General features: G+C 43.0%; 1 protein-coding gene across 4 annotated transcripts in view; it reads left to right on the forward strand.

Moving 5' to 3' along the window:
- The first annotated feature begins 7,367 nt into the window (after window positions 1-7,367).
- Window positions 7,368-14,018, forward strand: part of STAU2 (staufen double-stranded RNA binding protein 2) — a 141,843-nt gene continuing 135,192 nt past the window's right edge. For 2 of the 4 annotated variants that reach the window (XM_088520321.1, XM_088520323.1), the window contains exons 1-3: window positions 7,368-7,574; window positions 8,618-8,763; window positions 13,048-13,207. In XM_088520321.1, the coding sequence (XP_088376447.1) occupies window positions 7,376-7,574; window positions 8,618-8,763; window positions 13,048-13,207 (505 nt within the window). In that variant the 5' untranslated portion in view covers window positions 7,368-7,375. The remainder of the gene's footprint in view (window positions 7,575-8,617; window positions 8,764-13,047; window positions 13,208-14,018) is intronic. The other 2 variants (XM_088520322.1, XM_088520324.1) reach the window with 1 other exon arrangement.

Below are 14,018 nucleotides of genomic sequence, written 5' to 3' on the forward strand. Positions count from 1 at the left end.
CCGTCACCTTGAGCAGGGTGATGTGCTGAACTCCGCGTGCAGCCCCTGAGCGCTGCCCTCCAGCCCTCCCCGCCAGAGCCGCCTGCTGCTCCGCTGGCTGTTCGAATGGTTGCACTTGAATGACCTGTGCCAGGAAGTAAAGACCTCGATTCTCTCTGAGTTTTTTCAGCTTTGGCTTCTTTGTTTGCAATTTCTGGAGCTACTGAGCTAATTAGTTGTCAAATTGAACCTTTCTGGCATGTCCTATGTGATGAATTTTGAGGTGGCTGTAAAAGTTCGGCTTCATTTTTTTGTGTCAGTGGTGCTTGGAGTTGCTCTTGAAGATTATTCTGCTCTCCCTTCTCTGAGGATTGTGAAAGCAGATGAGGTCACCTTTTTAAAAGCTTAGAGATACGACTGTGTCTCATGTCATGACTGGATAGATACACGTTTCGTGGGTCTCTGGAATTTTGCACGTCTACTGCATGCAAATTTACATTTGCAATTTTGGATTCAGCTTCTTGAGGTGACTCATCTGGCATCAAATCTGCTTATGAATTAATTCCTTTAATTAATTAATTTAATGAATTAAACCTTTAATTTAAGTGAGGCAGGAACTAACCTCAAAACATTTCACCAAAAATACTTTAATTGAGAATTTAATTGAGCAGTTTCCTTTAAAACAAGTGATTTTCAGGTCTCTCTTGTTTTGTGAGCAAAATATGACACCTTTTCCAATTTTTCAACAAGTCATAGAAAGAAATTTTTAGATCTCTTCTTTGCCGTGACTGTTGGATTATGATAGTAAAGAAATCCATATTACTGGATTTCCAACAGGAATTGCTCCCTGTTATAGTAGACTATTACAAAAAAAAAGAATATTCTCTCCCAGTTCGGTGGAAGCTTGGCTCATCCTGGTGGTCGGGAACTTTCTCTTTTCTCGATCATCACCTTCTCTTTCTAGAACAGCGATGACTAGAGACAAACAGTCTTCGTTGCTGTGTAGCATAGTGGCCATCTCTATAAAACAGCCTAATCTTTCCCCTTTGGGATGTGGGTTACAAACGTGTTGAGAAGTGCTGCAAAGCCTGGCTGGCTCAGTTTCTGCCACAGTGTATTGACTTCTGTTATCTTCCAGCTTTCTGCGGGCATTGAAATCGCCAAGTTGTTGGTAATCTCGTTATCCCCCGTGTCATTTCGGAGTGGGGTTTGCAGCAAAGACCTCTCAATCCCAGTCAAGTAGCTGTCCCTGCCCGAGGGAAGCAGCGTTTGCCCTGGGCATGGCCTGTCTCCTCTGAGGCCTTTCCTGAAGGCCCTTTCTGCTTGTTTCCACCTCTGCATCCATGTGCTCCAGCATCAGTGAGGTGACACCAAACCCTGTGAGAAGAGGGAACTCTTTCCCCCGCTTGGTTCAGCATGAGCATCGTTGCAGTCTCTTCCTTAGGAACTCTGTTACATTCTTGATGCTGAAGTTCCCGCTTGATCTAAGTGGTTGCCCAGCATACGTGGGACCAGGTCATCATCTTTCCATCAGGGAGGAAGACCTGGCTCCTTTCCTGGGGGTTATTCGGTTTCAGAGCCTGCAGGAGGATGCAGTGCTGCCCAGCGTGCTCCTTTCCCAGAGCTTTCCTAGCCGCCTTGCCATTGCCACAGAAGCAAGAGTTACATTTCCGAGGGTCGATACCTTTCACTTCCCACCAAGCTTGTCTTGGTGCAGGTTTTCAGGCTGTGCTACGTGCGCAACGTTAGTCCGTGTCAGAGCGTCTCCGTTGTCCACCTTCCCCTGGCAGGCAGCAGGGGAGCGCGTTCCCGATGGCGCTTCCCTGCTGTCCGCAGCGCTTCGCACGGTGTTCCTGGCTCTGGAGATCCTGTTCTGTCACGTTTAACGAGAGCTGCCCCCGCTTGCCTGTCCCTGAGGAGCGTTCAGCCAGCGGCGCTCGTGCTGCCCGCGGCACCGCGGGTTGTCCCGGCCGACCCCGACACGGGTGCCTCCCTGCTGAGCACCTGCGTGACTCGCGCTGCTCTGGCCGCGCTGGCTAGCGACACAGCGCGTTTCATTCAGTGCGTGTGGGAGAGCCACTGCGGATGGCTGGGTTGCCTGTGGCGGAGGCCACGTGCGGGCTCAGATGGCTCTTTTGGGAGACTCCTGCTCTGCTTCTGCCCCATCTGCAAGTGTGGGAGCTGGATGGGGTGTCTTAGAGCATCTCAAGCAACACCAGCAGTCTAGTAACAGGCAATATCGAATCCTAAGTTGTATTTCCTTTGCCTGCGGCTGAGGCACCTTGCTGTCCTGATGCCTGTGTTTGGGAGTTACAGATGCCTTTAATCCTTGACTGAATGCTCAGGTGTTGCGATACAGCAGCGGCCTAAGGGGTGGGTTACTGTTCTGGCGCAAGATGCCTCATGCGCAGAGATGGTGGCACCGGTCACGCGCTTTTCTGTTCATTACCTCTCTCTGGCTACAGCAGCTTAAGCAGTTTACTAGATTGAAGATGTTTGCTTTTCGGTCTCCTCTTTCTCTAACATATATTATGTATTTCAAACCCGCCTGGATGCCACCCTGTGCCACGTGCTCTAGGTGTCCCTGCTGGAGCAGGGGGTTGGACTAGATGATCTCCAGAGGTCCCTTCCAACCTCAACCATTCTGTGATTCTGTGTAACATGAATATTATCTCAACTGCTGGGCTGGCTTTTGCTGTTTTAGTTCCCTGGTTAACGCACGATAGTGTGGCCATTTGGCCTTTTTTTTATCTTGAAATCCTTTTTTTTAGTCTTTGTTTCTGTAATTTGTTACATGATTTGTTTTGTTTTTTGTTTGGAGGTTTACCTTTCTCAAAATTTCAGAATACTGTTGTTGCAGCAGGGTTAAATCTGGGACAGATGTAGACTGTAATCTAATTAATCTAATTAATTTAAAGACTAGTGTGTTTCATGTAGCATCTTGGGTCAACATAGCATTGGCAGTGAGGTAACTCTTCAGCTTCATAGTGAAAGAAGTCTGAAAGATGGTAGTTTCCAGCTCAGCTGTCTGATCCTTTTCATTTGTTTGTTCTAATGTACTTTTTTTTTTCTGTGTAGTAATGCAAACGGGAAGATGAGCTGGTTGATATTCCAAGAAGTGGCTGAAAATTATTGCAAGATTTCGGCTCTTAGTCTTCTGCTTGATTTCTTTTCCCCCAAAGAGAGCATCCTGCCTCTGTATGGCCAGCTTCTCGCCGAGTTTGCAGGGGAAGCAGTTCTTGCTTCTCTGTAGAGTGTTGCTCTGCGGATGGTAATATCCTTAACAAAAATAACTGCTGTATTTTCTGGCGGGGTTTACTGTTCTGGCCTGGCTTTCTCTGCACTTGCTTAATTGGTTTGGGTGCTGGCGAAGGCAGATGCGAGGCAGGGGACCGTCAGCGGGGGAGCGCTACTAGGGGCCCAGCGAAGCCTGGGTGCTGGTGGCCTTTTCTGAATATGTGAGTAACAGGCTGGTGGATTCGATGGTACCTCTGCCGTGAAGTCAAATCTGATTCAAGAACCGTATTCCTACTGGCTTAGTGAAGTTGCCTTGCAAAAATTCTATATTCTGGTCTTGTTTATTGCCTTCAAAACGCAGAAGGAGCTACGTTAGGGAAACTAGAGTATGAAGTCATTCCTGAGAGGACTGCTTTAGTGCATTGCGTGCCCAGTTTGTCTATTTTGTGTATTTAAAATGTATAAACAGGACAAATTTTGTTAGTATGGTTAGATAGCCATCTGCTTGCTGTTGCTTCAAGTCATGCTCTCGCTAAATTGCTGCTGTGTGGCTACCTCCTGATTTGATTTTACAGAGCAGGAAAGATTGAATTAGCAGCTGCCGCGAAGGTGAGGGCAGAGCTGGATGTTTTCAGTCATCTCCAAGGGAAGCTGCTGAATGTAACAATTCCAAAGTAAGGAGAAAAACCATGAAGCTCAGCACCTAGGAGCAGCACTCTGTGCATATGTATACATTAATGCAAAAATACTTATTTTAAGTGTGAGAAACAGCACAAAAACATGTTTCCTCTTTTGAGAGGTCTGTATGCTTTTCTATATGTGAATAAAGTATCGTAAGGAGAATTAGAGGGTTTAATAGATTTTCTAAGGCTAAAAACAAAACTGAAGGATCCATAGTTAGGAGACCCTTAACTGTGTTGGTGTGTCACCATTTGTGGTTTTTGGGAAAAGAATCACACAGCAGGGATTGCTCGTAGGAGCCGTGTCGCGGTGCTGCCCGCTTGGGCATGGAGCAGGCAGCCACGTGGTGCATTTGTACCTGCTGCAAGGCAGGGTTGGAGGAGACGGTGAACATTTTAGGTGTGGAATTAGAATTCAGCGACAAAGAAAAACTTTGTTTTGTCTTGGAGGCAATCAAGGGAAGGCAAGAGCAGAGCCTCTCGTTGCCTGCAGAGCACTGGCTTCGTGGACAGAGCAGAGCATCAGGTTCTGTCTTTATGGGCCGGCTGCTGTTTGCAGACGGGGTCGGGGCACAGGGTTGTAACCGCCCGTGTAGCAATTCTGCAGAGCCTGGGATCCTAACGTGGAAGGGCAGTGGGAAGTAGGTGCCCTGTTAGGATATATAAGCAAAATTATCATGTATATAAGACACAAGATATGTCAGGTGATCTGTTTTACTCACCAGTGTTGCTAGTTTTTGTAAAGCACCTCACAAATGCTGACTGTGTTATTTATTATATACCTGCATGAAAATGAAATGTGTGCATTTCGGTGCGCGACACAGTAGTGCTGTGCTTGAAATTGCCCTGCTACATATAAATATTTTTGCATTTCGTACAGATAAAATTCAGTTTTTCACTTTGGCTGTTCAGATCTTTAGCTTCTCTTACTGTGTGTTGATTCTTCACATACCAACCTGTATTTCAAGTCAAATTTTTGCTTTTTAAACTTCTCCACATTGTGAAAGTATATTTTACTTCAACTCCTGGTTTCTGCTTTTTGTTCCGTCTTAACCACTTTCTTCTTACTCTGTTACTATTCTATTAATTTGCCATATTGTAAGAATCATTTCGTCTCAGCATTTAATTTGTATCTTACATCATAAGACTTAAGGATATAAAATGGTGTGTACTCCAGAAAGATGCTTATCTAATGATAACCATCAGAAAATATAAAAATAATTCTTTATGTTGCCTGAGGTGCTTTTAGCCTGGCACAGGTGTATTCACATTCAGAATGTTTTTAGCTATGAATATAAGTAAACTAATGTTAGTTTTTCCAACTTGCAGGAAATATGAAATGAATAGCTGATAGTAATATTTTCACTCTTAAGTGTGAGGGCTTTTTTTTTTTTTTAGTGTGAGAGAAAAAAATCACAGCTGTGTGATTTTTTTGTTGATGAATAAGAAAGTAAATATCTAAAGTATTTAGTGAAACCTCTGATATTGCCTGTATGTAAAATGCTTTCAGATGTGGAAATTAAGTATAATGCCACTCTCTATAGTTGCATATAGTAGTATGCAAGTCCTTTTAAGTGCCCATTGTAGGATTCCTGATGGTACCTATGCAAGTTGGAGTTAAAGAAAAACTTTACTGTATTTCAGAAGTCACCAGAAGTTTTTGAACTACAATTCTGCAATCTTAAAAAAGTTATGTTTATAGACTTCGAATTTAAAGGCACGTATGTGCTGAAAACTAGTAGCGTGGGGCCGTTGGTGACTTTACGATGAAACCAAGCTGGTAGTCGGCAGCAGAGCCACAACGATTCCCAACAAATGTCCCCGTGACTGCGGTTTAACATACAGAAAAATTCTGCCAGATGCTGTAATATAATAATTTCATAGCTGTAAATAGGGTTAGCTACTTGAAATGAGGTCTGGAGGCCATCCTAAACCTAATCATAATATCCCTAGAAACTGCCCCTTCTTGTATATGCCAAATTTCACAAAAGTGATTCACATAGAAGGTTTAAAATTATTTGGCTATTTAACTGTATGCACGTCTGAACAGCTCGGTAAAATCTCTTTGCCTCTGAGTCCTAGGTTTTGCTTTGGAGTAATAAATAATTTTATGCTTGTGGCTGGAATGACTCAAAATGTCCCCTTTTTCTAAAATGTTACAACACTGGCATATACAAAGCAATAGAATGGAAAGATTTAGCATCTATGTGTTCTCCCATTTCTTGTATCAACAGGATGGATTATTTCCTTGGTAATGTGAAAATCTCATTACAGCACTGTGTTCCCTCCCTGTTCTCTATATATTACTATATTTTTAGGATTGATTACAAAATACCTCTGCATCTCATGTGCTTAAGAGCTGGTCCCTACACGTGTATTTAGTTTCCAGACAATTTGTCTGTGCAGGTAACTTACAGGGCTGTTGCCCATCCTTGCAGGACTTCCTCAGCTGCAACCTCAGCTTGCTGGGGTTTTAGTGCAGCAGTGCAGGCTGCTCAGGTGGAGCCACTGGGATGTTCTTCAACAGAGTTTTTTGGAGGCCAGAAGTACTGATTTAGTCGATGCGTGTTTGTGTACATAGTTGTGTTGGTTTCAGTAGGAGCTCAGTTGCTTTCTCAGGTTTCTGGGATAGCCCTGTCCCAGCTCTTCCCTGCAGGGCTTTGGGAGCAGCCAGAGCTGTGCCGGGGTGCGTATGCGATGGAAGAGCATGAGGGGGCCCTGCCCTGGCCCTGCTTCCTGCTCTCCTGTAGACTCGGCCAGACTAGCTCAGAAACCCGGAGATGGAGAGAGATCCTTCGGGCTCGGTGCATTCCAGGTGGATGCTTTAGGCACTGGACTGCAGGCTAGAATAGGAAATAGGTGGTACCCTTATAGTCATTTGGATGAGGATTGAAGTTTTATTGGTTGTTGACTGGAAGCAGTGGAAACTTTTCATAACTTCTCAAAATCTCTTTTTTTCCTCCTCTATGTACTTATTATCTTCTTACTTTGGCTCTTTTGTAGTTTGAAAACAGGCGGAGTAACGAGGGATTTTCCTTCATGACCTTGTTTGGTATTTTGTCTGCATCTTGCCGTAAAAACGACCGCTAGTGCAGTATTTTTGCAAAGGCAACTCCTCGTGGAGAAGCTGGCAAGTGCTAATCTCATCTGCAGAAGATTCATGTGGAATTTTATTCCAGAATGACCCTTCTTCCTGCCATATTTTAGACAGGATTATCCCACAGCTAAGCAGTGGAACCTAGAATGGGGAAGTAGGGTTGCGTGCGAGTCAGGTGCTTTGGCCGTGGCCGTATCGCTGTGCCTGTGTTCCAGCTCCGTTTGGAGCTGGTGTTTGCAGGGAATGACGTTTCCCAAGGGCTGTGACCCACGTGAGAGACCCCGTGGGGAGAAGAAGCAGCGCTGCCGCTTGCCGCTTCCCGTCGCCGTTCGGGACGCGGGGCCGCCCCCTCACCATTATCTGTTCTTCGCAGTGACGGACAATGGCACAAGTTAAGATGCAGACCGCAGCCAACCTCTCTGGACCTGCCATGTCCCCTATGGTGCTACCCCTGCCCGTGACGCCCACGGCTCCGCTCGGCCTGCAGCCCTCCCTGAACGGATCCGTTCCCGACTCGGCCGCCGGCTGCGGCAGCCCCGGCGCTGCCCTGGCGGATCCCGCGCCCGCCAGCAGCTCCCCAGGTAGGTTGGGCCAGGTGGATCCTCCTGGCCACTCAAATCAATCTCTTTGATGACTTACTAATGAAAAAAAACCACCCAAAAGGCGATGAAACTAAAGAAAGAAAACTCTGTAGAAAAACATTTTGGTTAAATCAACTGTTTACTAAGTCAAGTTTCTTGCGCTGGGGTCAGTTTTGCAGTGAAGTCTTGGTTAATGATAATAAAAGCCCAGAAAGAACATGCCTTTTTTGTCAGATTCTGACGGTATCTTTTATAGGGAAGTTTTAGTTGTGCAGGAAGGTCTCCAAGTGTATTTCTCTTCCCTAGAACAGAATGTTTTCAGGCTGCTTGGCAGTATTTGGTGTTTCCTTTGTAGCCTAATAAATGCTGTAGTTCGTATGCTAGCTGGATATAAAATACAGAAAGGTTATCCTAAAAAGTTAAGTAATTAAAGTTTGCGTTAGGGATAAGTATGCCTCAGTTAAAAGAAATAAACAATAAAAGGATAACAAATAGCAAAGACATAAACATGAAGTAAATAATCTCTTTAGGAAAAGCAGAGCAAAATCCTTAAAAGGGGTGGAAAGGGGATGTTTGGGAGCTACTCTGAGGATGACTCGATTCTTACGAGGGAAATCTAAAGCATTGAGAAGGAGAGAAAAAAAGGAAACGAGGACCACAGGATTTCACCTGCTGTATTTATCATGGAACTCTTACGCTACCCACCTTTGCAAAATGTTTAGGATTCATTTGGAAAGAGTAGTTAATTGCTGTAACTGCTCTACTACTGACAATAAATTCAGTAATCTTGTAGAAAAGGTAGCATATATATGTCCTCCTACATTATCCTCTTTTATAAAGGCGTTTTGAAAATGATTTTTTTTGCATGTAATTGAAATGGTCTTGATAAAATGCATACTGTCAAATGATTCATCTGTAACTAGTATTTAAGCATTGTGTTTAGCATATTTGCAAATATTGTTTTTAGACAAAGTATTTTCTTTTTAAGCACTCTACTGCTTTTGCAAAGCTGTGAAGAACATTTCTCCACAAAAACTTTACAGACTCTTTGTTTACAGCTCCTCTCCAAGATAACATGGCAAACCCCAAAGAGAAAACTCCAATGTGTCTGGTAAATGAGTTAGCCCGTTTCAATAGAATCCAACCCCAGTATAAACTTCTGAATGAAAGAGGGCCTGCTCATGCCAAGGTAAGGTCACAGTTCCAGGTTATGAGCCATACCTTAAATTCTGAACAGATGTCATGGTCTGGACAAGTGCACTTGTCAAATGCAATCACGTTTCCAGTGTAAGGCATTTCTTTTGTTTCTTTTGCTTTGCTTTTATTACACTTCCAGAAAGTATTTCTGTTGAAGGTCCTCAGATCATTTTGTGCCATACTGTGACTTCCATCTTTGAGTTTATATTTGTTGGTCCTATACAGACCTCACTGAAGGTCTTTTCAGAGCATTGCTACCCTTTCTGAATCACCATGGAGTTTGCTTTTAAGCTGCATTAATCCTTCTCCCCAGTCTTCCTCTGATAATTAGCTGTGAATCTATTTCATGATAGCACAGAATACTATAGGGCTTATTTGTGTCATTTTAAAGTATTTATATTAATATGATTTTGTATTCGTAGAGTGGATTTGTTACAGGGTGCAAACTATGTTATTGCTGTTTCCCTTAAAACCCATGCAGTCAGTTTTCAAAGGTTTACAGTGAGGCTAAAACCCCTAAAATGACTGTAGTTTCAAGTCAGTTGGCAATTAATTCTCGTCCGTTCTCATATCTTCATTTCATCCAGCTTCATTTCACAGCGATGTATTAGCATGACCTCAGGTGACGGGGCACAGGGGAATAGTCTCACGAAAATCATTTTCAAACTTCATTTCAAACTTGCTCCCTACTTAGGAGCCATCTGAGGAAGGGGAAAAAAAAAAGCCTGAATAGTGCCTGGAGTGAAAATGGTGTAATTAATAACTTCTTTACAGTCACTATTTCGAGAAGGGGGCAGCAGAATAAAGCAGCAGGCCCAGGCTGCAGGTGAGCAGCAGTTTGCCCTAGCAGGGGCTGTTCCGTGGGCCGGCGCGGCGCTCCTGCACCGCCCAGCCGCTCGCATCCCAGCGCCTTCCCTGCAAACGGTGTCTCCGCGTGCAAGGCCGCTGAGAATCAGCAGGGTCTTCGTGTCCCTCCGAAGGAAGCGAGGCTGAAGCACTCCTCCTCTTCCTGGAAGTGGTCGGCACTGCGAGATAGTCGTCCTGTTTGGTTTTAGGTTATGCCGTGTTAAATTTGTTGTGTGTTCTTGATTTTTCCCCGTTGTGCTCCTTGTTTGCTGTGCTAGTGTTATTCCATTGCTGTGGAGCTGGAGGTGCTTCAGAAAGGGGTGTGCTAGACTGTTCGTGTTCCTCAGCAGCTAAGGCGTTGGAGCTGTGCTGCGTTTTACTTGAAATTCTGCATGTAAGAGCTCAGAACTGCTGAAGGATTAAAATACAGCTCACACACTAGTTACCTTAGAAATGCCTGTATACTGAATACATGTATACAATGCCTGTATGACTGAAACAGGCCTGTGAAAGACAGGTTTCCTGTGTATTTCCTCATTTTTCAGTTATTCCGTTTGCCTCTTCTTACTGTTTACATTATGTCCATAGTTATGAGCTTGGCAGACTCTTGCTACTCAGAAGAGTGTTGAGTCTGTGCCTTGTGCAGCAAACGAGGATAGAAAGAGGGGAAGGGGCTGAAGAAGAGTGATGTTAAGAGGTTTACACAGACTTGCAGTCTTTGACCTGTGGAAGGCAGTGGTACAGAAGTTTCTCTGACAGCCTTAGCTGTTTTGCAAGCGTTGCTGCTGTCTTGGTGCCCTCCTGGATGGACTGCGTGGAGCAGAGGGAGGTCTCCGTCGTAGGGAAGGATGCGCCGGGAGGGATGCGGTGCTGTTGCTGTTGGCCATGAAGGACTGTCCCGCGGTGCTGCTCGTGTTTCCTCCGCGGGTTTTGTTCCCTTTCACTACGGTTTTGTGTGATTTTCAGAGCAGTAATTGATGAGACAACTGTCTACGTCATCACTGCAAATGCTAGTGAATTTTTATATCCTTTTTTTTTCGGGGGTCTTTGTCAAATTTTGAGGACCGTGATCAAATGGGAAGCTGGTAACAGTGGAGTGGCTAGAGAAGTAGCGCTTACTGGAGGTGCAGCTATGATTTCTAGAATTGTGCCCTTTAGGTGGATTTTTCATCACAAAAACAAATCACAAAACCTTTGTTACCATAAAGCACATTTTTCAAGGGGTGTTAGTGATCTTGGTCCCTGATTATGTCAATGGCACGTTAGGAGACAGACTTAAATAATGTCAAAAGAAGCTACATAGTGGCACAAGGAAAAGGAAGAGTGTGAAGGGGCCAGCATTTCAAAGGACTTGGAAGGAGACAGGAAAATTCTTCATGCAGAAAAAGTGGGGAGGAGAGAATTGCCAGAGCCACGGGAGACTGCCCTAACCAAGACCATGAAGGGAAGGAGCCCAGAGCGTGGTAGCTTTTGGCACTGCTGGTCTCTTCCCGTAATTAGGTTAGCCTTAAGGAATAGAAACTTCCCCAGAAAACTAGTGAGAAATACCTACAAAACTGAAGCAAAACTGTCAAGCTGGGTTTTCCAGAGCTTGAATATTTCGTTAATTAGTCCAGACTCTTTTTAGCTAGTTTTATTTGTTTATTTAAATTCTCACCTGCTATTGTGTTTTGTTTGTTTGTAAAGCAGGTTTTTGTCAGATGGGATAAGTGAGGAGGTTAGTGCTCTAGATATAGGGTTTAGGAATAAGTCCTTTTTTATCTTGAATTCCTGTAGATTACCCTTAAGAGCTCGAGAGAGATATAAACCCAGGTAGATAAGTAGCCCTTAGCGATAATATTTTTATTGAAATTCAAGATCATTCTTCTCCTATAAAAGTACTGATGCTTTCTTGCAGAAATTTGAAATATAAAAACTCCACATCCAGAAATCAAATTTTAGTTCTGTTAGGAAGAAGGATGTGTGCTTATGCTGATTACGTAATTATGGGTATTTAGCTCTAATACCCAGCTTAGTATTCAGGTGAGGACAGGGTTTGCCAGAATGCAAAATTTAAAGATTGTTTGTCTCTGTTTAGCTTTTCCACCTTGTCCATGAGGAGCATATAACAGCAGGAAAAAAGGGAATGTCAATAGGAAATGTGATCCTGAGACTTGCACTGTGATTCTGAAAGATACTGTAGGCCAAAATTCAAGCCTGTGATTAAGATGAAGTTATATATTTATAGAATTCAGCTCCTTACAGAGCTGAGTTTGGAGATGAGTATGTCTTTGTGTTCAAATGCTCATTTGCAAATACATACGCTATAAAAAATATATGTACAGGGAGCTATCAAAGTTCTCTGTCATGCCTGCCTTTAGATACCTGCTCCTGCATCTAGCAAACTTAACTCATTTGGAGAAGTGTAGAGCAAGCAAGTGTCCAAATGGAAATTTTAGCTTCTGCGCTACTCGCACTGATACGGACATTTCTTTGTGTTGTCTCCAAGGAAGCTAGTCTGGTTCTGGTTATTGCTATATCTTAGTTTACCGTGTGCATCTGACAATTAAACCTTGTTTTACATATGTGGGACTGTTACTTGTAAAAGCCACCAAGTTCATCTTTTTTTACTTGGTTGTTCCTGTTTCAGGAAGTTCCAATGGAACATGAGCACATGCAGCAAATGTGCTCTATCTAGTATCTTAAATATATGTGCTTTACTGTTTATCTTTGTAACTAATGCAGCATAGGCAATGCTTGGAATAATCCTTGACTGTGGATTTATAAGTGTATACAGTTTAATCAGGAGTCAGTTTCTGGCCTCTGGATTGTGATGGTTCCTGTCTTCACTGTAGACTCCACATTAAAGAGCTACAATTCTTTGTAAGAGAGTAATACTTTTTTTTCCCTTTCATGCTTTAAATTGTTTGTTGTGGCTCTACCTAACAATGTGTGTTACTTTCAGAAATGAGACTGTGATAGAAATCCTTTCACTGTGTACAAACATTTGGACCAAGTTGCCCCCTTTTTGAAGAGTGTGTAGTCATTGATAGCTGTTTAGACTTGTTATGAAATTCCATTCTTTTTATAGCATGCTGCAGGTAAAAATGACTAGACTTGGTCAAATGTGTGAAGAAACGTGGTCTTAAATGACATGTCTTCCAAGAGCAAGGGACCAGTTTGCACTTGATTGGAATAGGACTGCCTTCTTTGACAGGGGATGTCATATCATGCTGTTTGACTTTTGTCATTTAAAGGGCCATATGTTGCCCACTGATAAGGACTCTCTAATCTCTGTAAGAATCGACTGTGTGAGAATCAAATGTTCAATCTGAGAGTTGAGCTGCGTATAATAAAAAGGGAGAGTTTCTCTTCAGGAACGTAAGTTTTTACCTAGGTTGGTCTAACAATGATAATCTTGCCAGTTTTTACCTGTTCTTTGTCTTTGAAGATGTTCACAGTGCAGCTGACTCTTGGAGAGCAGACATGGGAGGCTGAAGGAAGCAGTATTAAAAAGGCCCAACACGCTGCTGCTAGCAAAGCACTGAATGAAACCACCCTTCCCAAACCAACTCCTAGACCACCCAAAAATAATGTTAATAATAATCCAGGTATGACATTTTCCTGTGCGTAATAACTCTTGTTGCAGTGTTGGAATATTAGTCCACTAACAGATATTCCTAACTAGATACAAGTAAATATGGCAGGTGAGAATCAATACAACTGTCTTCCAGGTGTGAGAACGTAAGAACCTAATGTGAGTTTGCAGTGTAAGTTTTAATGCAACATACCTGAAACAGTTGAACCATAAGTGAATGTGATTATTTACCTAAGACTTGATTATCTGTGATTAAAAGTAGACAGTGAGACAAAATGAGATTGAAATAGCCATAGTAAAATACTGATTTTTTTCCAAGTGATTTTAGCCGGTTTTAGTGAAAGGGCCAAATTTTACCTAGTCCACTCCTGTAAAAATTACATCTGTGGTATAAATAAAAAGATCTGGTGTGAGAACTGTAACAGATAGTCCTTGTATAATGGATTTTACTTCATAGTAACATAAAATAAACCAGGAAACAGCTTTGGAATCTTTATTATTTGAACAACCGAAAGAGCATGTTGGAGTTTGGCATCTTCCTTTGAGTTGCCTTCTCTGCATGCAGCACCTTTTGAGGTACACAAGTCAGTCTTGCACTCGGTGATTTTTCTGTTTTGCTTGATGAATTAAAGAATTTTTTTTATTCCTAATTTTATTTTACACATATATTAAAAAAAAAAAAAGCCAGGCCAATGAGGAGAAAAAAGCAAATTTCATCCTTTTCCTTTTTTCCCCACTTTTTCCCTCTCTGCCTCCCCCTGCCCCCTTCCTTAAAGTTTTTCAGGCACTTCCTGAGAGAGGATTCTTTTTGCAGTTTAACTGCA

The sequence above is a fragment of the Tinamus guttatus genome, unplaced genomic scaffold (genome assembly GCF_059628265.1).
Source record: "Tinamus guttatus ecotype Peru unplaced genomic scaffold, ASM5962826v1 Tinamus_guttatus_pri_ptg000086l, whole genome shotgun sequence".
Taxonomy (NCBI): domain Eukaryota; kingdom Metazoa; phylum Chordata; class Aves; order Tinamiformes; family Tinamidae; genus Tinamus; species Tinamus guttatus.